Source organism: Balaenoptera physalus (assembly GCF_965194825.1).
Source record: "Balaenoptera physalus genome assembly, chromosome: 6".
NCBI lineage: Eukaryota > Metazoa > Chordata > Mammalia > Artiodactyla > Balaenopteridae > Balaenoptera > Balaenoptera physalus.
The window spans coordinates 49564622-49591560 of NC_138885.1; the positions used below are offsets into that span (position 1 = coordinate 49564622).

At 34.6% G+C, this 26939-nt stretch overlaps 2 protein-coding genes across 8 annotated transcripts in view; both read left to right on the forward strand.

Moving 5' to 3' along the window:
* The window catches only part of GALNT13 (polypeptide N-acetylgalactosaminyltransferase 13), a 560582-nt gene that overhangs the window by 349639 nt on the left and 184004 nt on the right, over nucleotides 1-26939 (forward strand). For all 7 annotated transcript variants that reach the window (XM_082465040.1, XM_082465041.1, XM_082465042.1 and 4 more), the window contains one exon: nucleotides 20440-20620. In XM_082465040.1, coding sequence (XP_082321166.1) covers nucleotides 20440-20620 — 181 coding nt within the window. The remainder of the gene's footprint in view (nucleotides 1-20439; nucleotides 20621-26939) is intronic.
* The window catches only part of KCNJ3 (potassium inwardly rectifying channel subfamily J member 3), a 621683-nt gene that overhangs the window by 24227 nt on the left and 570517 nt on the right, over nucleotides 1-26939 (forward strand). The window lies entirely within an intron of this gene.

The following is a 26939-nucleotide window of genomic DNA, read 5'->3' on the forward strand; positions in this document are numbered from 1 at the left end:
TAAAGAAAACATAGGAGAAAAATTTTTGTGACCTTTGATTAGGCAACCCATAAAGGTAGAAATCAATAAACTGGACTTCATCAAAATGAAAAAAAATTTGCTCTACAAAGCCACTGTTAAGAGATTGAAAGGACAAGTCACTGACAGGAAGAAATTGTTAGTAAATAATATATCTGATAATGGACTTGTATCCAAAAAAAAAAAAAAAAAAAAACCCAAAGGTTCTCAAAACTCAGTAATAAAACAACCCAAGGAAAAATAGCTCAAAGATTTGAAGAGACACTTTACTAAGGAAGGCATATAGATGGTGAATAACCATGTGAGAAAATCTTTAACATTATTCTTTATTAGAGAAATGAAATTAAAATAATGAAATAGCACTACACATCTATCAGAATGGCTAAAATTAAAAAAGAACATGTTGGTGAGGATGTAGAAGAAGAGCACATACAATTGAGGTGGGAATGGTACAATAACTCTGGAAAATAATTTTACTATTTCTTAAACAGCTCCTAGGTATTTCCCCAAGGGAAAGGAAAACATGTCCATACAAAGAGATGTACAGTAATTCTCATAGTAGCCTTATTTGGAATAGCCAAAATCCAGAAACAATGCAAATCTCCATCAAAGGTGAATAAGCTATGATTTATCCATACATGGAATTCTAGTCAGAAAAGTGAGTGAACTATTGATACACCCTAGAACATTGTGAAGCTTGAAATAATTACGAATGAATGAAACAAACCAGACAAAAGGATAACATACAATATGAGTCCATTTACATAAAATTTTAGGAAATGTAAACTAACCTGTGAATGGCAGGAAGCAGATAAATTGTCTGGGGTCTGGAGATTGGGGTGAGAGAGGAGAGCTGGAGGGAAGGATTACAAAGGGTCATATGAAAACTTTGGGGGCTAACAGAGATATGCATTATCTTGATTGTGGGGATGGCCTCACAGATTTCACATATGCCAAAACTTATCAAATGGTACAATTTAAATATATGCAGTCCAATGTATATTAATTATACTTCAGTAAAGCTATTAAGTATTAAAACACACACACACACACACACACACACACACACACACACACACACACACACACACACACACACACGCATCTTCCAAAGAGAAACAAATGAAAGAAAATTGTAATTGATGGTAACTAGTCAGCTGTAGACCGCTATAGTTTAGGGGAGATTCTCATTATATCTTACCCTGGTTTCTTTTAAATACACTCGATATGATTCTAACAATCTACTTCTCAGGACAGCTATGTGGATTAAATAAGACAATACTTATTGAATTTTTTATAAACTGTACCATACTGTGGACATTTTAATTTTATTATTATCACTACCCTTAAAAAATAAGCTGTTTTGTCAACAACCAATAGTTTAATTAACAGGGTGGAATTTACTTTAAATGCCCCAATTTTCTTTCCTTCCAAGTCACTATGTAAGCAGCAATATACTTATCTGAAGAACATAACCAAGTGAAATGTTTCATGATGTGAAATCCATTTATTTCCAAATTGCACAAGCAATGAAGTAGAAAAGAAATGAGAGTTGACATAATAAATAATGGAAAAATGAAAGGCAGAAGTTTTCATTGAACAGTATAGCATGGTAAATGAGGTGAAAATATTTGTAGACTTTTTGGGGATTGTGGTACCCAGGCTTTTGAAAGTATTAAAAGAAAGTAAAGAATTTGCTAGAAATGTCCATGCAGTTCTAATTTTGACAAATGAAAATGTCAGTCATAATAATTTGTTAAATAGAAATCAATTTTGACAGAAGTCTAGTTGAATTATTTCTGTTAGCACTCTTTGCTTTTATTTAAACTTAATTCATGCAAATCTGAGCATACTGGATTGTCTATCAGTATATAAAACTTGACTGTTTTTGTTTTATTTGGCTAGTCATAGAAATCAGACTATAATAGAAATCTTTTAGTTAAGTTAACTTAATCTAACTAAGTTCATGTGTTATCCACGATTTTGGTGGAGATGGTTTTGTGAAATAGTTTGATTTAAGTATAATAAAGTACTGTCTTAATATTAACGTAGAGATTTCTTAGCCTCTTTTCCCCCCCAGATTTATTGAGGTATAACTGACAAAAATTGTATATATTTGAGGTTTACAACGTGATGTTATACATATGTGACGTGGGAAATGATTACCACAATCAAGCTAATTAACACGTTCATTACCTCACATAGTTATCTTAAGATCTACTCTCAGCAAATTTCAGGTATATAATACAGCATTATTAACTATAGTCACCATACTGTACATTAGATCTCAGAATTTATTCATCTTATAACTGAAAGTTTGTACCTTATTGTCCTCTTTTTTAAAAAAGTCTAAGAGGTCATAAACTTAGACATAAAAGTCCAAGAGATCATGTTCATGTACAGCCTCCATAAAGAATATAAACCAATATCAATGATTTAGTCCAGCAAACTACTCTAAGGTTACCTATCTGGTGCAGGATAAACCTTAAACACATTGCAGATGGCTTAAAATTTTTGCTTCTGTGCTTACAATTAGATTTTCTGGCATGTGGGCCACCACTCTAACTTAAACATTTGTTTAAGCATCTCTCTTTATTCAGTCTCCTTATCCTTTGTTTAACTGATATTATAGAATAAAGTATTTCTAGATAAGGGATAGCTGAGACTTTGTTTCTAGGGACTATGTTACATCTATTATATATTTTTAGAACATTGGGTCAGTAGGATCATATAATGGTATTTAATTAAGGTGTCTATAGTGAACTCTATTTTTCCAAAATAAATGGGTTAGAATTTTATTTTGAATGTTAAGTACAATACATACCTGATTTCCTGTGTTCCCTTAGAAAGCACAAGTTAACGACAGGAAAATTAGATATTAATCAAACTTTAGGATAGTGTCAGAAAATGTTAGCAGAACTTGTTTTGCTTTTAAAATTATAATAGCCTAAGGCTTGGTAATTTTCATAACTATACCTCTTCACTTGAACTTTCTAGTTCACTGAAGCAGAGTATGAGAACAGACTTACACTGGATAGTCATCTATGTGATGTTTCACCTCGTAAACATACACTACATGGAGACATACTTAGTTTTAGAAATATAAGGCATTGTAGGAGACTTAGGTACACTAGAACTTGTTATTAATCTCTGGTTCCCTTTTACGGTCACTTAGTTATCTCTTAAAGTGATTTTTTTGAAGAATATTCTTTGGGGTTGTTAGTACCACTCACAGTTTAGTACCTTCTTGAACCAATAACATTCATTGCTTCTTTTTCATGACCTCATAAAGTCTTATCATATGAGTGTTTCTCTGAAAATGTAAACATATACTATATATGTCAACCTGCAAATATACTCATCTAATGTCCAACTTATTCTGTCTGCTCTCTGTTTATTTTATCCATTTATCTGTCTATCAATCATCTATCGATCTACCTATCTATCTAAATTTATGTGTATGTGAGTCTGAGTGCAAACAATTAAATATTCATGAAGACTCGGAATGCAAGTCTCGTAGTTATTGTAAAGGATATAATGTGACAATAAATATATGGATTTTAAAGTTTACAGCTTAAATGATCTCTATTGCAAATGAGTGTTGAGAGATACTCACCAGACATCCTGAAGGAGTTGGGACTCAGATAATTAGGAGAATTAGTGAACTATGAAACTCTGAAGGTAGATAGAAATGAAATGCATAAAATGAGAAAGAAATGGAATGAAAATGATATAAAAATAGTTATCTGTAAAATCTACATTTTTATTTCCATTAATATATAAACCAGAGTTGAGTGATATTTTTACAGGGTTTATTCAGAAGTCCTTATTGGGAATAAATTTTACTGCAAGATCACTCTAAATTTTTCTTCTGTCTTCTTGAATTAAACCATTAAATGGAAATAAAGATACAGGAAAGAGAAACTATTGATTTCTGAACCATGATAGAAACATTTTTGATGATGTTATTCTTTAACAAATGCAGGTACATTTCAGAGATACTAAGAGGAATTTCCCTGTATATAGCAATAGCAATAAGCCAGATGTACGTAGCTTTTTACTGAGTTTTAGCACATTAAGAAACCAACAATCTTTATTAGAGACAAATATCTGAAATGTCACTTTTGGGAAACACACTACAATTCTTTGACTGTTTTCTGATCCTTCTCTGCTAATGTGCTGATATCCCATGTGTATTCACATTAACTATAAAAATCTTTATGATCCTTCTGGTGCTAAATATGAAAGACTTCAATTTAACTGTTTGAATTTATGGTGATAAAAAGCGCTTTTCGAAGAATTTAATGTGCTCAGAATTATTGCAAAGAAAAATTTGACACTTTCTGCCATGGCCATATTTTACTAAAGCTTCCCATTAAGTGTACTTAATCATACAAAATGGCGCTGAGAATTAAGTCAGTTATCCTGCTGATTTACATTTAAAGTGTGCCTAAAATATTCTGATAATGAAATGTTTAACTTTCTTTTTGTATCTAAATATGTGCTCAGTGAATTAACTTTGAACTATTTATTTTACAAATTAAGGTTCCATTTTTTTTTCTTAATGGAACAAGAAAGTTAAAACAAATAACTTCCAAAAATATTTCTAGTTTTGAAATTTTAAGGATCATTTATATATCTTGGGTTTGGTGAAATGAAATAAACCTGCCATTAAGTTCAAACAAAGTTTGCAAGTAAATTTAGTTTGGAGAATTCACTAATTAACTCAGAAATATTTTTTAGTAGTTGGACATACAGACATGTAGAAGATCAGTCCCTGATCTGATAGAACTTGTGGTAGAGGAAGATGATAGGCAATAAATGAGTAAGCAGAAAAATGGTCTGTTAAATTCAGATCAAGATGAGTGCCTTGAAGAAAGTAAAATGAGAGGTAGAGCATTGCATTACCTTAGAGTGGTCAGGGAAGACCATTCTCAGGAAGCATTTTAGCTGAGACCAGACTGACAGGAAGAATCCAGCTGTGCAAGGCTTTGCAAAGAGAACATTCAATATAGAGCATAATGCAAGACAGAGTATTACAACTCTCATTCCAAGTCTGTAGGAGCACAAATATCCTAATGCTTTGGGGGAGGGAAAGCTTTCTTATTCAACAGTTCAGAACAATTTATTCTCTCAGAACAATATTTGCTGAACAAACTAAACTCCTCTAGGAGTTTATTTTTTGATGAGGCTTTACATTTGAATAGCGCTTTATAGAATTCTTTTACACATATTATCATAATGGATCTCAGTAGCTTTTCTCCCCCCATATATCTGGTTTTAACTTTAATGCATTTGTAATGTTTGCATTATACTTCAGATTACCTCTCTATAGCAGTCAGGTATCAGTCTACCCTCATCTTATCCATCACTCAATATAAATAATTATATACCTAGATCTGCACTGGACACTCTGGATGGTGTATCTGCAAGGTATACCATCTCCAAATTGATTGAGAGTTTGGAGAGTATAATGGCGTCTAGGATCATTTCAAGTTGCAAACATAAAACTCATTAAGTTCAAAGAAGGGAGAGATTTCTGTGATCTAAGATAACCAGGGAAGAATTTATAAATGAAAAATTCAAGAGTCTTGCCTTATAGACAGCAGGGCAGAAGAGGAACAGGGGCCAGAAATCAGTGAAATCTCAGATCTTTACTCTTGTGATCCTACTTTGTGCTTTGAGCCATACCTATGTTTAGGCTAGAATGTCTGGTTCCCCCGCCTTTTGTTTTCCCTCTTGAGAATAAAATATCAGTAAGCCATTAAATATATATTTTGCCAAACTAGGCTTCACGTGACAGAGTTAATGAAGTATCCATTAAAACTCCAGAAATTGAACCTATTATTTTTTTTATATACCTATATTTGACCCCTTGAAGATTTCTAGGACAAAATTCCAAAACTGTTGTTTCTATATATGTTCATTCAATTAGGAAACCTAGTGTACCTTGCTAACCAAAATGAACACATTCAAAATCAAATTCATGTACTTTTTTTAAAGAGCCAAATTTAAATCTCTATGGTAACTACTGCAGTAAATGTACAACATCTTAAGCTATGATTATACTGTCACTCTTAGTGATGTCTGTCTTAAGTACATGACTACCAGTCGTTTCACTGTTGTTCTAGTCAACCAGAAATGTAGTTTAAAAAGGAAACCTATGATGAGATTTATTTAAATAAGGCTGAATGATTTCAGCAATAACTGATTCTAGATGCCAGGAATGATTCTTTTGAGGGTGTGAGATAATGTGGAGGGAAGACTTTGATCCAACTGTTCAGAATTTGAGTATTATGTACCAATGAAATTGAATTTTAAGTGCCATTGAAAACGTAGTTGGAGTTTTTAAATAGATTTTTAAATCACTCTTAAAAATATATCTATGTTGAAAAATTTCACTATATCTGCAAAAATTCAAACTTGATGAATTAAAAATTCTTAAAATATTTTATTACCAAACAACCACTGGTTTACACTGAAAAGACTCTAAAATTGAAATCAAAATTTGGTGTAACCTTTCTCTATTGCCACCATCATGTGCCTGGATACTAAAACATGTTTCTACATGAGCTCCTCCATTGTCAAAGATTTGACTACACTTTTCTACTCATTTTTATTATTTCATAGTTCAACGATATGCAGTCTTGATCTTATATATTTTCTTTATTTTAATTGGTCAACCAAAATTTTATTTGTTTTATTTTAATCTTTTTATTGAAGTATAGTTGATTTACAATGTTGTGCCCATCTCTGCTGTACAGCAAAGTGACTCAGCTATACACATTAGACATTCTTTTTTTTATATTCTTTTCCACTATGGTTTATCATAGGATATTGAATATAGTTCTCTGTGCTATACAGTAGGACCTTGTTGTTTTATTTATGTTTTTAAATTCTGTATTTTAATTGGTCAACCAACTTTATATTCTATATTTTTATTTGGGTTTGAGAAATCATCTTAACCTCTGGAATTCCTGAATTAAGATAGGAATCTATAAATAAATTGTTTAAGGGTAAAATGTCCCACACTAACCCTGTAATGATGAATGGTAATTAGACCTGATGAAAGACTAGTGCTCCTTGATCATTTCCCTGGCCCTGCAAGAGAAGACCCCAGGAACTACAAGCTTTCTTTTCATTTTGGGGATCAGAATGGAAACTTGACTCTTTAAGGTCATGGAAAGTTAAAGGTGTACCTGAGGAAGTTGGAAATGTGTTACAGAGTGGAGGCAAAGTATAAGGCAGGTGACAGATTTGAGAGTTAGCTTTACAGAATTGATAGTTTAATGAGCATATGAGAATGGATGTTTGCCAAGAAAGAAAATACAGAGGGCGGAATAGCAAGGCATGTCCTTAGGTAGCACCTACATTTAGGGGTGGGAGAAAAAAAGAGAAAGCAAACGCTAGGACAAAGCTGTCAGGGAAGAACAAATATATATATCAGAAGAACTTAGAATGTTATGGTGATTGTCAACAGTGTCAAATGCTGCAGAGAAGTGAGAAAGAATAATGAGAGCTCATAAAAAGTTTCATGTGTAGTTTCAGATGATAGAATCGAGATACTAGAATATAAGATGTTAAGAAAATTGAACTGTAAAGACAACGTAGAGAAAAGCCAAACTTTTTAAGAAGTTTCTCAGCAAACAGGAAAGAAAATGCATGGTAACTTAAAGGGTAAATATGATCAAAGTAATTATTTTATGTTTGCTATTCTTTTATTTTATCATAGGAGATAAAGTAAACGTAAGATGATAGAAAGGATTTAAAAATCTAGAAGGTACTGAAGAAGAAAGAGAAAGGAACAACTGATGAGATAAATATCTACAGATGTTGGAAGAATATTCTAGATATAATAAAGTACACCTGTGTAATACTTTTTAGTTTACAACACAATTTTATGCTCACTATTTCACTATGTTCTTACCAGAGCACTGTGGATGGGTCGTTGTTATTGTCTTATTCTATAATTAAAGGTTTTGAGTTGCTAAGAAACTAAGTCGTGTGGCTGGAAGTTGTAAGGACTGAGCATCAAACCCACACCTTCTGCTTCTACTCTAGAATTCCTCTATTTGAGTTTAAGGTCCTAAAGGCAGGATATTTAACTTTGGAGAGTTGACCCTCTTTCTTAAAATGGAGAAAAGAAGCTAAGGCTATATGAGATATTTCAAGGTGGAAATGAATAGAAAGTTGGAGCAACTGTTTCTGAGCTCAAGAAAAGTGGAAAGCAGAAGATTATGTACAGAGAGGATGGGACTGATATTGGGAGCTTGATGAGAGGAGACAGTTTTGGATTAAAGGCAGCTTCTTCAGCAAGCACCTGAATGAGCAATGATGTTCTCTATGAAACAACCTTTAAATGTCCTAAGAATGACCTCTTGCAATTTTAATGAAACAGAGAAGAGGAAATTATCTTCCCTGTGCTTTGAGCATCATATCTGGAGAAATAAACTGTGCACTGCCTTCTACTGGTTTGTGACGGATAAGTGAGCAAAGTAACAGTCTATGTGTTGCTATTTCATAGTTCCTCCTTTACTCTTCTTCTAAAGTGTAATGTAACCTACATTGACTACTACCAATTTGTTTTTAAAAAACTAAAAACTGTCAAAGTAGAGTATAACTTCCCTTCATAGTGAGTTTTGTGGGTATTTGTAATGAGCGCTTGAGGTGATATCAATGTGGATATTTTTATATGTTTCACATTTATCTCACTAAACATTTTACAGCAAAAAAAAAGATAACCTGTAAGATGATTTTTGGAAGGGAATCATAGTGTTCCATAGATGGCATTCGAGTTTTATAGGTGTTGCCAAGGGAAATTCTTTATCTGAAGCAAAACGTATAGCTTTGTCTGAAAATGTCTCAGGTCCTTGATAAAAAAACAAAATGTCTCCAGCTGATTAAAAACCAGGAAAAGAAAATTCTGTCCATGAAGGGATTATGGTTGAAGTGAGTATCTCTTAATACAGTCCTTTTCTCGTAGGCATGAGAGACTGTTCTTCAACTGTCAAGTGCAAACTGATGACTAGACATTAATATGCTCAGTCCTAACACTCACAACACCTAGACTGGCCTGTGAGCTACTTGAAGACAGAGAGCCGTGTTTTATTGTCCTTTCTCTATGCCCCAGAGCCCAGCATGGTGCTTGACACAAAGTCAATGGCTAGTAAATATTTGCTCGGTAGATGCCAGCCAAGTTCTGAGGGAAAATGCTTGAGAGGAGAGAGGTCATTCCCTCTCCTCAAATTTATCACAGGCCTTCGATTTGAAAAGCACTTGACAGCTTTGCAAGTTATACAGGAAGTTTCATTTAAACTAAAATGTTATAGCTGCAATCAGGGGAGGGGGATGGTTTAAAGATGGAGAAATTGAGTCACTGAAGGATAACTCTTTTGGAGGTACCAGGTTTTCTTTTCCTACCCCATCCAAGTTCTTTTTAAGTATCTCTGGCGTTCATAAAGAGCACGAGATGTTGTCACGCACTGTAGCTGGATACCCAGGTGGTCTACTGGTATTCAGAGGGGACCGTTCTGGTGTGAATTCTAGGGCAGCATCACACAGCTGTCATGCGCTGCTCTGTGGCTGCAAGCGGCAGATGTTACAGATGCCTGACAGGCAGTCAGATCGTCAGACACAGGAGGACACCAGTGTAAAATGCAAAATATCTGACCCAAGTCTCATTTAACAATCACAGACCCTTTCCATCTAGTTCTCAAAAATCTCATCTATATACAATTTTTCACCATTTAAATGTATTTGTAGGATTAATTATACAATGAGGAAAGCACAAATTCCAATCATTCTAGATTTTTCTTAGTCACTAGTCCCCTTAAAAGCACTAACAATATTCCAAAACCTCCAGTATTATCAAACTTTAAGATTATTGATTATTGAAAGATGAAGAAGTGTCACTATATTGCATATTATCTGTGTTCTTTTTTCATGAATTATCTGCCTGTGACCATCTATGCTAATAAGAAAGCAATACTTTATTGTAAATATGAAAAACTAGGCCCTAATTTTCTTAAGCAGAGCCACCTTATCTTACATCGGAGTTTCAATATCCGGTAGGCTACTCGGTGGTCTTCATTTTCACGTGTCATTTAAGCAGCAGATGGGAGATTTGCCATAACACAGTCAGGACTATGTGTTGCTCTGTTGATCTAAAGGAGAACTGGGAAATTCTGCAATACCAGCCGTCCTATTAAGATGTGGAATAACGACAGGTAACAATTCTCCTGATGCCAGGAAACACAGTGGCCATAATGTGTGGTAATTCTGAAGGTCAGAATGCTCCAAGGCTAAGAAAGTTGTTGAGAGGCAAAAAGTTAATAGTGGAATTTATATATTAAAATGTTGGCCTGTGTACATTTAAAGGTATTGCCACTATTCTTTTTTTTTTTTTTATTAATTTATTTTTGGCTGTGTTGGGTCTTCGTTTCTGTGCGAGGGCTTTATCTAGTTGTGGCAAGCGGGGGCCACTCTTCATCGCGGTGCGCGGGCCTCTCACTGTCGCGGCCTCTCTTGTTGCGGAGCACAGGCTCCAGACGCGCAGGCTCAGTAGTTGTGGCTCACGGGCCTAGTTGCTCCGTGGCATGTGGGATCTTCCCAGACCAGGGCTCGAACCCGTGTCCCCTGCATTGGCAGGCAGATTCTCAACCACTGTGCCACCAGGGAAGACCCATCCACTGTTCATTTTAACTGCTGAGAATGGGTGTTTGTGTTTGAGAGGAGTGGGAGACGAGGTTAAAAGGACTCCATCTGTGACCACAACTACCTCACTATACTTGTGATGCACACTGGTTCATACACAGACTGCCTCAGTTCCTTTTCAGAACAATTCCTCCACTTCGTCACATCCAGTATGAGCACACCTTTTCGTGCTTCTGCTCTATGTTGCTTCTCTCCCTTCCTTGTACCTCATCCCCTACACCTCAACCCCCAAGAATCACTTGCTAAGTCTTTGGCAAAGGAAGAAGATGAACTGGCTTGGGAGACTGCCCTTAAACTCATTTCAGGATTAATTTGTTAAGTCCTTTATCAAATGAGTAGATATAAGAGGGTCCATTTTGAATTTGGGGCTTTCAGGAGGTTCATTTCTAAGTTAAGAGACAAAGTACTTTATAAGGGAAAGCAGTTGATAACTGGATATTTTTAGAACCAAATTAATGGATTTATGAAATGGTATAGATTCAACTCAGAATTTTCTACATTTAATGCCAAGGTGAAAATAAAATCTTCAAACAAATTACTCTAATATATGGCTATTTCTTGAAAAACTCTTGGAGAACAAAAGTGCTTTTGTTGTTTTCCTTGTTTTCATAACATTTGTGACCTTTCTAAAATGGAATTCCCAAACTTGAAGGGAGAAGACACATTGATTGCCTCATAATAAGTTTTGCAAACTCAGACTTTCTCTTGTTCAGAGAATGGTATCTTTACCATGTACTTCTAATACAGCTAAAGTAAAGTAAGCTCATCTAAGGAGGAAAATGTGGATTCAAATTTTGGAGAGTTTTATCATTCCCATCTAAAAATCTGATCTCTGAAAGTGGTATTTACTCTATACAAGAGATTAATCTGAATCCTAGAAACCCAGAAGATAACTTAGTCATCTTTTACATGTGAATTTTCTGAGGACTGTCAAGCTTAAGTGACTTGTTCCAAATCCTGCAATCAATTTGTGTTGATTTCAAGTCCAGAATCCAGCTTTCCAATTTCAAATCAGATGCTTGCTTCTCTTTTTCATACAAATAATAATTCTATTTAAAAAATTGAATTATCAAGTACTGGATAGATTCCTCAGACATGTTGAATCTGTGATCTCTGGCAACTCAGGTGAGCACTTAAAGGCCACAGCAGCTTGATGTACAAGAGTCTTCATCTTGAGTTGTTATGGTGATATCAGGATCTGACATGAGCTCTAGCGACCTCTTCCAGATCACATAAATGGCCTCAATTACACTATGAAGTGAAAACTAGGTTAAGAGACAAACCAACCAATTAAAGAAGACATTCCCCAAATCAAGCTGACTATGAAGAATAACTGGGAAGTCTCTTGTCCAGAATGAATAGAAAATGCCTACTGAGCCCCTTATGCCTTCCATACCTCCTGTGTTTCTGCCAACTTATCAAGGATCACGGTGCCTTCAGGATGTCACTGAAGGCTCTTTTAGACTTTGTTTCAACTGTAAGAATTAAAGGATTTGTCATCAGTCTACTTGAATACATATAAACAAAGTGGAGACTTGAAGTGCTGAAGGGAATTATTTGAAACAGACAATGAATGTAGAGTGAGATAGGTTGAAAACTGAGTCATAGTAACTTGTTTCATTTTTCGCTTTGCCAGAACTAGGAAAATAATAGCTTTTGTTCCCAATTCCACTTTATAATAGGTACATTTTGTGTACACTCTGTAATTTTCCAGATTTCTCTATATCAAGAGATCAATCAGTTAATATGTACTGAGCACCAATATTTCAAGCATTTTTTAAACTTTGCACACACTTATGTCACAGTATATTTAAGTTGTGATTTTTTTCACTATGTGTGAATTATACCAGTTACGTAAAGTGAAACACGTGATGATGAAATTCAGTTTCATAAAGTGACTTTCAATTTCATGTGATGATGAAGTTTAGTCTCATAAAGTGAAATGTGTGATATTTTTTCTCAAAGGGATAATAATGTGGTCAGGGAGATAAGACTAATATATACAAATAATATATTTATGTCAGTATGCACACACATAAATATACATGCACACACACAAATATTTATCAAGATGGCATACTATATAGAACTGAAAGCTAAATGGGGTAGAGTGGGATGGATGTACAGTAGTAAATGCTATGAGTCAGTGAAAATTAAGATCAGTGAAATATAGCATAGTTAAGAACTGGTTACTGGAAGAAAATGTATATGAAATGAGCTTATTAGAGAGGACAAAATAGATAAGGGAAAGCACATACACTAATTCTTAATTTTAATCCCCCAAATTATGTCAAGTTATTGAATTCCCTTCTGTTTCCCTTGTCATCACTCTGGTCCTGGTCATTCTCATCTCTTTCCTAGATGATTACAATAACCCCTTAATAAATCTCCCCTATTTGCTTCCTTCCAATTCTTTTTCACATAAAGGCTAAGTATTGTTACGTGCACTGCTTTGCCTCGCTCCTCACAACAACCCCCTGAGGTGGCTTCTTCAAGACATGTTATTACCTGAAACCTGAAGCACAGAAAGATGAGTTCACCCAGCTGGTAAGTGGCAGAGCTGGGATATGGTCTCAGGAACTAGAGCCTACACACTCATAACCATTGTGCTTCGTGCCCTCCGTGATATATTGTTGTGGTGGTTGCTATTAAAGCCATATTAAGCAGTGACTTTGTGCCAGTGACAGTACGTGTGTGGGCTGGGGGTGGGGGGTGAAGGTTAGTATAAAATAAAGCAGCTGCATGAGTTTGGCATAACATCTGGACAGCTAGAAACCATCATAGCACCAGAACTGAGATTGCAAAGTTGGAGCTTGTGAAGTTTATGAACCTTAATTAAAATGTCACTGATGGGAATAAAGATGCAGACATAGAGGATGGACTTGAGGACACGGGGAGGGGGATGTTGGGACAAAGTGAGAGAGTGGCATGGACATATATATACTACCAAATGTAAAATAGATAACTAGTGGGAAGCAGCCGCATAGCACAGGGAGATCAGCTCAGTGCTTTGTGGCCACCTAGAGGGGTGGGATAGGGAGGGTGGGAGGGAGACGCAAGAGGGAGGAGATATGGGGATATATGTATATGTATAGCTGATTCACTTTGTTACACAGCAGAAACTAATACAACATTGTAAAGCAATTATACTCCAATAAAGATGTTAAAAAAAAAATGTCACTGATGTAGGTACCAAAAAACATGAAAAGGATAATGTATGTTAGTTAATTGTCTTCTTTCTAGGGGAAGAAAATCAGGTACATAATCAAATGAGCAATGGGCATTTTGCATTTTGATTAATAACCTTCTCCATCATCAAAAGACTCTCATAAAAATATCTGGGAACAAAGACTAGTTACCAACTAGCTTCAATCCTCTGTGGATAAAAGGACAGTTTGTATGTTACAAATGGTCAAATTTATTTGCGAGAAGTAATATACAAATATTAATCTTTTTGGAAGCCTAGAAAATAACAATCAGATATGCTCAATGATACAAAGTAATTCGGACATCACATGTTTATGTGGATGAGACATCATGTTTTATTCAGTTTATATTGTATGTTTAAACATTGTAAAATAATTTCAGAGAACAAAATGTAGTGTTCTAATTGGGAATGAATTGGCAATTCTTTTAAACTCCTCACCTAAGTCCCCAGACATTGATATTGCAATTTCAAAAAGAGGCAAAACTCACCAAAATGTAGCTAAATATTTTTTAAGAAGCAAGAATCAGCTAATAATCTACATATATTGGTTTTCCTGAACAGCAGGAAATATACAAATAACATTTTATTTCCTCCCATATGAGGTGTCAGGCATGGTGCTTGATACACACAATCTCATTATGGTCTTAGGAAGCAGTTATTATTATCCTTGTTTTCCAATGGGAACATCAAGGTCTTGGAGATGTAAATAATTTTCACCGGTGTACATAGATAGTAAGTGAGAGAGCCCCTAGAAAATTCTGTTTGCTTATTTCCAAGCCCAAATTCTTAATGACTGTGTCATACTCTTCCTTCCTTTTTTTCTTCTTTCTTTCCTTTCATCCATCCTTCCAAAATATTTATTAAAGATACACTAAGGGAAATTATCATGGTAGTCATTAGGGACTCCACTCAATTTGAATTCTCTCCACTTTAATATTTAATCATATAGTTTTCTGGGAACTGTTTATTTTTTAATTATTTCACATTACCCAAATGTCTACTAAGTACATAGCAACTGTCTGGTCAATATTTGATCAATTAAATATTTTGTTTTTATATTAACTGGGTATTATCATGACCAGATATCAGCCTAATTAATGCATAACGTTATGCTTTTCTACCTTGATCTTTTTATTTTAGTGTAAATTTGGGGGAGATGCTTTACTTTGGAAATGCAATATGAGTATTTATTCACACATTCTATGAGCACAGATGGCAATGGGAAAAGTACGCGTTTTATTCCAGGAGTCAGTAGAGTATGATCCACAAGCAAAACACAGGCCAGTATCCACTGAGTTATAGAACAGTTACCTCCACCTCTGTTATCTCTCCTAAATATACTAAAAAAATCTGCCTCCATCTGTGAGAATCAACATCAGGGGCAGGTTCTCCTTCTGTCTTGTAAATCAACAGTCATTATTGAATTATGCTTTTACATGTACACACAAAGATCTCATTGCAAGTTAGAGGATAACCAAAAATCAGCACTTTCATATAAGGAGTGAGACCACTGGAACTCTACTTTTAAAGGATTTCAAACTAGATTTTTTTTTTTTTTTTTCTTTTCTGTGTGCAAGCTTGGGCCATAGAAGCCATAAGCATACAAAGCCAGGGTAGGGCCGAGAAGTGGCAGAGTAGAAATAAAGTGCCCTCGCACAACCACAGTGCTAATTCATATTTGCAAAAAGGCGAATTGGGAACCCTGAGGACAGCTGTAAATCACTGGTTTGTTTGCAGTAGGGCTTATTGCATAGTCTGAATTTAGTAAGCACACACACTTAAAATGGTTTTCCTTTTTCTCCAATCATTGCTTCATGCTCTGAAGAATATTCCTTTCCAATCTGACATCATTTAGCACAGATTCTATAGCTTTCTGGTCACTTTCAGTTATTAAAAATACTAGTAATGTTCAGCTTAAAGGCTTTGATTTTGTAAGCAATCACAGGTTACATTCTCTTCTCTCCCCAGGACAATGCTGATAGAAGCTCTTGGAATGGGGAAGGGCAGGGTTCTCTGGGTTGCCACTTCTACAGTGTATGGGGTCAAATAAGAGGGCTAGAGAAACAGCAGGTCTTACCTGAAATATTTTATGATGTCTGCCTGTTGTTGACTCAGTGTGGTTCCACTTGCTCCTAGTGGCCTCCATCTATATGATAGGCTTCTATACATGGTTTCATTGTTTTCTTAAAAGTGTTCTGAACTTCACCTTTTACCGCGTCTGTTATCCAAGGCCCTTTTGAAGAGGGAAATCTTAGTCTCCATCTCTCACCCTGTAAGGTCCCCAGCTCCCTTTTTCAGTGGTACATCTCCTTGCTGATCTGCCATATTGCTAGTCCCACAGATCACTCTTTCTAGTCTATATTCCATGCTCTACAGAGTTTTGAAACTACTGAAGTCTTGTCCAGTTGTCTCCAAAGACCACTCCCTTCCAGGGTCACTGCATCACTGAACCTATCAATTTTGCTGGAACAAGCTTGTTCAATAAACCCCAACCCACCTTCAGGATTCTCTAGACTAGAGGTGGTCCCCATTTTACTAGGGTCATGTTTTTCCCCACACTTGAGGCCTTTCCATAGACTCACTCACCGTATTCTGCTATGTTCCAATGGGAACACCAGGCTAATCTGCTGAGTTTGCTGCTCAGCAAGTGTCCAGCCACGAGTGAAATGCCAGTCTCTCCTTCATTCATTTAGTTCCCTTATATGACTTGGGTGAAGGAAGAAAGGAGCTCTTTAGTCATACCTAATCCATAGAGGAGAAGGGAAAGCTCTACGACTCACACTGTGCTCCTCACAATAAGGGAAAGGTTTTCAATTCCCCCTCAAGTATAACATATCATATGCTAGTTCTTCTGAATTCAGGGCACCTTGCTGAATGGTGTGGTCGCCGTACAAACACCTGAGTACTTTACTAAATCATGTTTTTAAGAGAGAGAGAGTATGAGTTGGACCGAATGGTTACTTTGAAAACACATTAAAAATTAAGACTGTGTTATTGAGCAACCTTGTTTGCCATAAGCCATCAACCATTTCTGATGTTTATTTGTTGTGTTGTGACCTCCAAAGACCTTCCTCAGTTCCTAAGACATGTGGAACAGCAGTTGCATATCATTTTGCTAGACTACTCTGCCTAGTTTGGTACTAAAAATATTTCCTTAAAAAATGCAATGTAAAATCCCTCCAAAAATATGTCTGTTTAAATCTCGTCATTCTGCCAGGGATGCTTTTTTAATGTTAGTCTTGGTAGTTAAATTTGAGTTTCCATTCTTCCATTCAACCAACATACAGTGACACCTACCATGTAACAAGCGCTGGGCTGGGCTCTGGGGGTGCAACCATGAGTAGACCTCTCCACTGCCCTTTTCGAGTCTACATTCTAGTTGGGGGAAAATGTGCATAGCCAAACAGAGAAATAAATTGCAGATTGTGATAAGCAATGAAGGAAACAAATAAGGTGCTATTAGAGAAAATAACTTGGGTGGGGCACTTTAAATATGGCAATTAGGGAAAATCTGATGAGGTGATATGTTAGCTGAGATGAGAAGTATGGGAAAGAGGCAGTCCAGTGAAGGGCTGACAGAATTGTTTTCCAGGTATAAGGAAAGCATGTGTTGAGGCTTTGGTGTGTGAAAAATATATGTGATTTGTTATTCTAGGAAATGGCAGAGGGCCAATATCATCGTAGTTTATTGACAGAAGGGGAGAGTCATGTAGTTCTTAGAGGTCCTGACAAAGGATTTTATTTATATTCACAGTGCAGTGAAAAACCATTGCAGGATTTGAAGCAGGGAAGTAAAATGACATGATTAAGAATTTTAAAGACCACTCTGATTTCTCAGCAGAAAACAAATTATAGAAGAGCAACAGTGAAAGTAGAAAAACAATTAAGAGCCTATTACAACTGACAGACAAGAGATGTTGATGATTAGGACAAGGATGGTGGCAGTAGAGACAGAGAGAGATGGATATACTGAGAATTGTTTTATAGATAGCACCACCAGGATTTGTTAATGGATGGAATATAAGTGATGAAAGAAAAGAAGAGATCAATGATGATTTCTAGGTGTTTTTTGGGGGGGAGAAGGGAGTTCTGTTGTCATTTTTGTTCCATTTTGTTTTTGGATTGACTGGCTGGGTGAATAGTGGCTCCATTTATTGATGGTTTACAAAAAAAAAAAACTGAAAGAAAATAAGATCTGGCTGACAAGGTGAAGATAAATTAACAATTCCACTTCAGACACGTTTATGTGGATGCCTCTGAGTCTTGCAAGAGGAGGTATCAAGTCGGTGTTTGGATACACAAGTCTGGATCCCAGAGGAAAAGTCTGGGCTGAGATGTTACTGCGGGGGTTTTGTGTATTCAGATCATGCATAAAATAATAAGAACAAATAAGACCACCTAGAGAATGAATAAAGAAGGAATAATGCCAACATTTAAATAAAAATTTAGAGTGAAAATGTATAAATAATGAAGTAGTAGGATGGAAAGCAAGAGGATCCAAGAAAGGAGTCGGCTAGATATTCATCAAAGGAAAAGTTTGTGATTTTCATCGTGGCAATATTGTGGGACTGCAGAAATAAACAGCATTTCACAATGAGTAGAAAAACGGATGAAAATTGAGGAAGGGATATAACGTATATCAGTAAAAATTTTATATTAATTATAGTGAGGGGAAACAGAAAAAAGAGATATGTTGGATGGGAATATAGATCAAGGGATGAACTTTTTGTTGTGTTTTGTAATTTTAAAAATTTGTTTATCTCTATTTTAAATCTGTTTGAAAGATAGGAGGTTTAGGAGGTATTATGCAAAGATAGGCATAATCCAATTATGAGGGAAATGATTGATGTTTCAGGAGAAACTCAAGGGGAGGACCAAATCAATGAAGTCGTTAAGACAGACTTAAGTAATATGCTCTAGACTGACATATAAGTATTGATTTGTCTTTGGTAGGAGAAGGATCAACTTCCTCCATTTTAATAGAAAGGAGGACTGTAAAGAGTTGTGTAATTACAAGAAAGTTTATAGACTTTATGCTAGAAAGATGAGAAAGTTACCAATCAATAAAGTTATTTGATTATTTAAGAATGAGCCACCCGTCTTTCTAGGGAAATGGTGAATTCCATTCCTCTTTTATATTGTCCATCATTTCAGTGTTGGGTTGGAACATCTTTTCTATTAGCATCACACTGTGTAGACAATTAGAAAATGAGATAGAATAGATTGTACATGTAATGCACAAACATTGTTGATGAGTACAACTTATTTATCATCTTTCATCTTCTAGAAAAAATGTCTCTTACTGCTACCCAAGACCAATAGCAGCCCTCTTCTCAGATGAATATTACTTGAGGGATCAATAGGAGAAAACCTTTTCTTCCAAATAAGCAGATCTTCTTAAAATAAGAATAATGTTATTTATGGTATAAAGCCAAGTCCTTCCAATTACAGATGGCAATAATTATGACTTTCATTTATTGGGATGAATAAATGTAGTATATGTATATATATATATATATATATATATATATATATTTTATATATTTATGTGTATAATATACGTATATAACACACACATACACATATATACTATTATTGTAACCTATGGCTATATAATATAATTTTATAGAAATGAATGTTTTATGGATACTTAATACCTATCCTCAACTGAACAGTAAATCTAGGATACCAAGAAATATATAGCATTTGTCTTTCAAGGGTTCATAATTTTAAGGGAGCAATAGTGAAGTAAACAATTTAAAATATTGAGTTGGCCAAAAAGTTCATTCGGGTTTTTCCATACAATGTTACAGAAGAACCCAAATGAACATTTTGGCCAACCCAATACATTGTAATATGTTCTTAATACAGCTGTGTTTAAAGTACAAAAGTCACACAATACTAAATCTCCCCACAGAGCTTCCTAGAAGAAATGATCTTGGAAGTGGGCTTTAAAGGATACATAGAAGTTGAATAGATGTAAAGGATACTTAACATGCTTTAATAAAAATAATAGCGTATTCAAAAGCCTAAGATACAGGAGATATGGAGAGGTGAAAATGAATGGTTACTTGAAGTTCCAGGTGGATGGGGTATAGCAGATTCATTTTCTCCAAATCAGACTTAGTTATTGACCATGGCATCCAACATGTACAAATTCATTTATTTATAGAAAATTTTGGATACCAAATATCTATTAAATAGAAATTAGGTTAACTATTAGAAACTGAAAATTAGGTAGTCTAATAAAGGCACACAAAAATAATTACATCTTCCTCAATTCCAATACTACAATATTTAAATACATCAAACTCTTCCAAATTAGAATCCTTTGCCAAACCCAAGTATACCCATTCTAAATTTTGTGTTCATCTGATGTTTGTTTGAACCATGTAAGATCTGAAGATTTGGTCTTAACTGAGTTAGCCTCAGTTGCTTCTCAGACAATATTACTGCATTATCTGCAATGATTGCTATACAACAATTGCTCTTTTTTCCAGATTTGGCAATGTGGAGGCTCATTGGAGATTGTGACTTGCTCCCACGTGGGTCACGTTTTTCGGAAGGCAACTCCATACACTTTCCCTGGTGGCACTGGTCACGTCATCAACAAGAACAACAGGAGACTGGCAGAAGTTTGGATGGATGAATTTAAAGATTTCTTTTATATCATATCCCCAGGTAAGCAATTCTGACATTTTCTTCCTCTGCAGGGTAAAATAAAATATTAAACATGCTGAGTATGTGTTGCATTATTGCTCCTCTTCTACTAGTTTAAATAAGATATTGTTTATCACCATAATATTGTAGAAAATTGTGTTTGAGAAGTTGTCCTATGAAGTCAATTTTGACCTAAAATGAGAAAGACTATACTTATCTCAAATGCCTAAATATTCTTTTTTCTTTGTTTCTTTCTGGGCACAAGTATTATGCTAAAAAAAATGAAGTAATCAATATATAAGGCGGTCCAAATTTAACTGACATGTACCAGCTCAATTTAAGAAAAAAAATTTTAAGGGAAGTAAGTCTTTATTTCTATGTTACACACATAAGGCTGACTGAGTTGGTAAGGAATTTTTTTAATGTTTATAAAGAGATGTTTTCTACTACCTTATTTTCTTAAATATCTGAGTAGGGAAAGAGGAAATGATTTCCTACAGAAACAAGATGGAAAACTGTGCAGATATAAAAATTTTTATTTTTAAAGAATATTAAATGACAGTAAATTACTCATCGATAAATATGTGAAAAAGCATAATATGGGACAATAAAATATTATCCTACTTTAGTTACAGAGAAGGATAGATATAGAAATAGAAGTAAATTTAGGCTATCGCTGGGTAGTGAGATTATGAGTAATTTCATTATTTTCCTTATACTTTTCTATATTTTATAAATTTTCTTTATAAAACAATTATTTTTCAAAATTCATTAAAAATAAATTTTAAAAGAAAATAAATAATTAAAAAATTTTAAACATCATTAAAAAAGAGAAAATAAATAAATCATTGTGAGAAAACCCCATTACTGGTTGGCATCATTATGAGTTATTGCATTCTTTAAAATTTTCTAGGATTTCTCCAACAGTCATATTAATTATTAAAAAAAACCTCTGAGATATTACATTTTTTAAGGAAAAAAAGAAACATATGAGAAGATACAAATAAGAGGAAGACACAGGTATGTCTTCAAGATCTCAAAGTCCAGACAAAGAAACCAAAGCATAAATTAATATAACAGGAATTCAGCTGTATTTATAAAATAATTTGTAATGTCCTATTTTTGATAGTTTATGATAGGCCTTACAGTCATCAGTGCCATTATTATGTAACCTGTAAGAACAACAACAAAAGTCCATGCCCACATCCTCTTTTCTACATTATCATCTATCAGAGGTTTAGAAAAGTCAGTGTGGGTTCTAATTGACATGCTCTGGTTCTGAAAGTATATATGAGGCTGTGAACATCCTTCTTTTATAGATGAAAAAGGGAATGAGCAGTATGAACTTTCTTATTAAGATCCAACATTATTCCACAGAAAAGAAAAATTGGGGCAATGCATGTGTAAATGTGTGATTAGGAGATGGATTTTTTTCACACATTTTTAACCCTCCTCTGTGTCAAGAAGCTATTTCCAGGAACACTATTTCACATATAGATGTATTTCTCTTTACAATAGAAACCCAGTCCAGATGTTATATAACCTTCTCATTTTCTTTTGATGATACTTTTTGAATTCAAATCATTACTTGTAGAAATATATAAGCTCAAATATGAAAAAAGAATTAATGGAAGAAAGAAATGTGTTATGTGTGATTATATACAGCGTACATTCGGGAATGTAAGTAATTGAGAATAATTGTAACCATATGTATTCTATTCACTCATGATGAATATTATTTGTAAAAAGTCAGGTGTTAGTCTTTTGTATAATTTCCCATTGAGTGAAAAAGGCAGGTAAGTGGTAGAACCATTTCTCAAAACGTAATGAAATGTCAAGCTTTAGAGTTGAAAGGATGAAAAAGAACGCCTGCTATCTGGAACTAATGACTTGCTGCTCAAGAGGGACTGTTTGTATATTCTGGAAAATGTAGTTTTTACGTTACAATAAATATCATTTGGAAGGTTATTATTCTTATAAAATGGGCTCATTTAAGCCCAGAAATTACTTTGGAAAGCAGTAAAAGGACATTTGGGGAATATGCTGAAAGTATCTGGGAATTTCCTAAGGGGCATTTATGCTTCTGGATGTCACAGAGACAGCATCGCTGAGTGTGGAACCTGCCTGCTGTGTGTGGGCAAAGAGGGAAAACCAAAAATGTGAAACAATAAATTGCTTCTCAGTGGAAAAGGAAGAAGGGAAGTAAACTGGAAACTAGAGTTGGATGCCTATAAACAATGCTAGCCCTAGCAGGTTTCAAATCATCCAAAAATCAGATAAAGTAGGTTGTATTGGGGAAGTCAGGAATCTGTCATTTGTATGATGGCAAGCCTTTGTTGAGTGGATAACTATTTTTGTCATTACTGGCAGTTTCTGTTACTCTTAAAATCAAAATCATGGATTTCTTTGCTATCATCTAAAATTGTTGGGTTTCTATTTTTCATCTAAGTTTGTAAGAAGAGAAGTTGGTATGGGGGAGATTGGAGGGACACATGCTTGCACATTTACACTTAGAATTATACCTTTTTCTATAGTATACATAAACACACACGGAAACATACACATGTTTACGAAAAACTCTAAAACAGTTTATATTGAGTTTTGTTTAAGTCTCCAGAACCTCCATAATAATCTGGCTAAGGAAAATGTTACAGTTCTTTCTAGAAGCACCTCCATGTATCTGTTCATTTGCCCAAGATGTTTTATAAGGAGACTCCCATTTTTTTATACCAGGGTTTCTAGTACCACATCTTATTCTCCACTTATGCAGTTGTTCGAAATGTGATCTTTAAGTACTGAGTCTTTCTGATTGAATTTTGACAACAATTTTGCTTCCTTCCAATATGCTCCTACCTACTTTATTTTTTGGTTTCAGGGATGCTTCAGTTCTGTCTTGAACTAACTGGGTATTCTTTCTCTCTCAAAGGTGTATTTCCTGCAGTTTCGATACCACGGCCAATCCATCATTGCTATGTCTTGCTATTGTCTTATTTTTATTACCTATATCTATTGCCAAAGTAGTTCAGAGACTTGTATTTAACATGCTTAGCAACTTTCCTGTCACTTTGCAGTCCTTGAAAGAAAATATGTGTTGAATACTTAGGAGAATAAGTGAATGACTAAATGAATGAGTGAATTTTTGAAGGGAGCCACTATTGTTTCTTCTTTTCTACTGAATTCTCCATGGATATCTCCTCTATACCAGGGAATCTCTTCATAAGAATTACAGCAAATCGGAACCCTTTGTCCCACTTCTCTAATCCAACCTGAGAAAGGACCCACTGATAAAAGAGAGGTGAAAGGTATTCTTCATATGCCTGCACTATCATTCCTCTGAGTCTGCCATCAGAAAAGAAGGTTCCATTGGCTTATCCGTGTGCTTTGGGTTCTATGATTCCACCGTAATCACTGGCACACATAGTCATATAATCTTACCTTCCAGGACTAATACAAAAGTCTAATAGGCACAATTTAGAAGGACAATGACATTTTCTAATAGAGCAGCATAATACAAGAGCTCATAAACTTAAAATAAGATACTTTTACACATGTTGATTTGTATTTTTCTCATGACCCCCATTAATTTAAAGTTAAAAGGAGTCATATAAATAGCTACATGTGTGAATTACTTTTATCTGATTTTTTTCAAAATATTTACTCTATGTCCTAATCGTCTTGCCCTATGTCCATTAGCCATTGGCAATAATGATAGAGTTGCAGTGTCTAATTATGTCTCCTAAATGGGCATATGAATGAAGAGTAGAAATACTTTGAAATAGTGTTGAAGAATGCATTTTCAACATTTGTTTAGTTTGCTTTTCGGCTGTATTTTTAAGGATGCAAATACTATAGCATCACGATTTTTAAAGCCCTGTAGGCTCTTAAAGCCTGAGGCAGTTTTTACTAGTAATTGGGCTGTTTCAGCTTGAGCCAACCTGATTGTCCTAGCAAGTCCTTTGAAATGATGTGATGTAAGCAGAAACCACTCTGCACAGAACACCCCATTATAAATGGCAACGTTTTTTTTCCTATTGGTCACAGGTAAAAAGCTTAAGAATTTTAAAATAGAGTGTAGTCACAGAACTAACCATATATTTGAAATGCTGGCTGTTCTATAAATATTGATTTTCTTTCTTTGGGGAGGTAGATTTCTAACAGTGTATCAATTGACATGGTGATTAGATACAGCTGTCCTTACATAACCTCCGGTTGTTCTTTTTCCTTTTCTTTATGGACAGCTGTACTCTTGTTTTGAGCACAAATTGAAGATAAAATGGTAAAGAATCCCCAAACATATCTTTAAAGGTATTTATATATAACTGGGAAAACAGCTTATTTTCCTTGACATTATTGTAGTATTTTGATCTGTATTCCAAGTAAGCATTTAAAGAAGGATCCTTGAACTTATTTTGAAGGTTAACTCTCAATTGCTAACCTTTCAAAAATGCTTTTGAAAACTCAGCTCATCAAAGGTAGTCTTTGTTAATAGCATCTTTGGATCATTATTAAAGTTTAAGGACTTTATTCATTTCTATCTCTTGAAATTTGTATCTATAAAATATAAATGTTTTTCAACACGCTGATTTTTTTAAAGATACAATATTTAATAACCAGCCCTTTGCGTTTAGGGCCTAATTTCTTTTATGAGTCATAAAAATGTGGTTCCAGGCTGATTTCATAAGCACAGGTTTTGATGTTTCCAGCAAAATGTGCAGCATGTAGATATATTTTTTTTTAATAATCCAGAGATATCAGATTTTGGTTGGGTTAACATGAATTCATCTGAAAAGAGTGTGGCACTTCTGAAAGTAAAGTATGTTTGTACCTATGAATATTGGATTTTTATTACTTAATAAATGCTTTTTTAGCAGTATCAACCATGGTATCGCTGAGCGAATATGATATTATGAGGAGGAAATTCTAAATCATTTTGATATGCTATATTGTAATAACACAATTCATATACCTGTGTGATTCCCTTGAAAAGCTAAATGTTGAAGTTAATGATGACACCTACATTCAGTATTGTTGTAGTGGACAGACAACTGCTTTTCCTTGCTGTAGTCGATCACTGGTCAATTTTTTTTTTTTTATTAAAATAGTAATTTATTTACAAATGAAGAAGTTAAGATCTACAGTAACTCCCCTACATAGAAACAAGTTCTGTTCCGAGAACATGTTCATAAGTATAATTTGTTCTTTTTTTTTCACACACACACACTGTATTTTATTTTTACAAGAGATAAATAAACTGACACCAAGCATTGTAAATGGATGACCACAACAAAAGCAACAATGATTGCAATTACCAAACACGAAACACACTCATACTATGTCATAATATTGACATTCAGTCCCGTAATCCTCCACTGTAACAGCTCCTTTACTTTGCAGTGAAAATTGATTTGTACATTTTTTGCCTCTGAGTCCTTGTGGGATTTTTTTTTTTTATTCAAACAGAAAGTCACAAAAATTATAATCATCCTCATCAGTTCACTCAGTCTCATGTAATTAATTTTTCTTTCATCTTGATCTTTTGTTAGCACTTTTATGAATTCATCACTTTTCCATTAGAGTTCTGAAAATGCTTCTTCATTCAGTTCAGCAGTATAGTCAGTTACCAGAAACATGTACTTGTCAGAGTCTTTTCCATGAATTCCTTGAAGATGAAACCCTTTTATAGGAACATTTTGCAAAAGCATCAGAGTACACCCAGAACTGTCTGTAAATGACAAAAGACTTAAAAATGACCACGGTTAAAGATTTGATGAAAGTTCATAATAATGCAATTGACAAGGAAATTTAGTTATTTCTGAGATATACATTTTAAAGTAATAACTAGAATTATGACTTATGACATTATACCAGAACATATAAGATTTTTAGAAATGTCATGTAAAGTCTGAAACATTTATATTAACATATTTCCATACCAATAACCCAAAGAAAGTTTAGTATTAGTTGTTTTTTTTGTTTGTTTGTTTTTTTATACTGCAGGTTTTATTAGTCATCAATTTTATACACATCAGTGTATACATGTCAATCCCAATCACTCAATTCAGCACACCACCATCCCCACCCCACCGCGGTTTGCCCCCCTTGGTGTCCATACATTTGTTCTCTACATCTTTGTCTCAACTTCTGCCCTGCAAACCGGTTCATCTGTACCATTTTTCTACGTTCCATATACATGCGTTAATATACGAGATTTGTTTTTCTCTCTCTGACTTACTTCACTCTTTATGACAGTCTCTAGAACCATCCACGTCTCAACAAATGACCCAATTTCATTCCTTTTTATGGCTGAGTACTAGTCCATTGTACATATGTACCACATCTT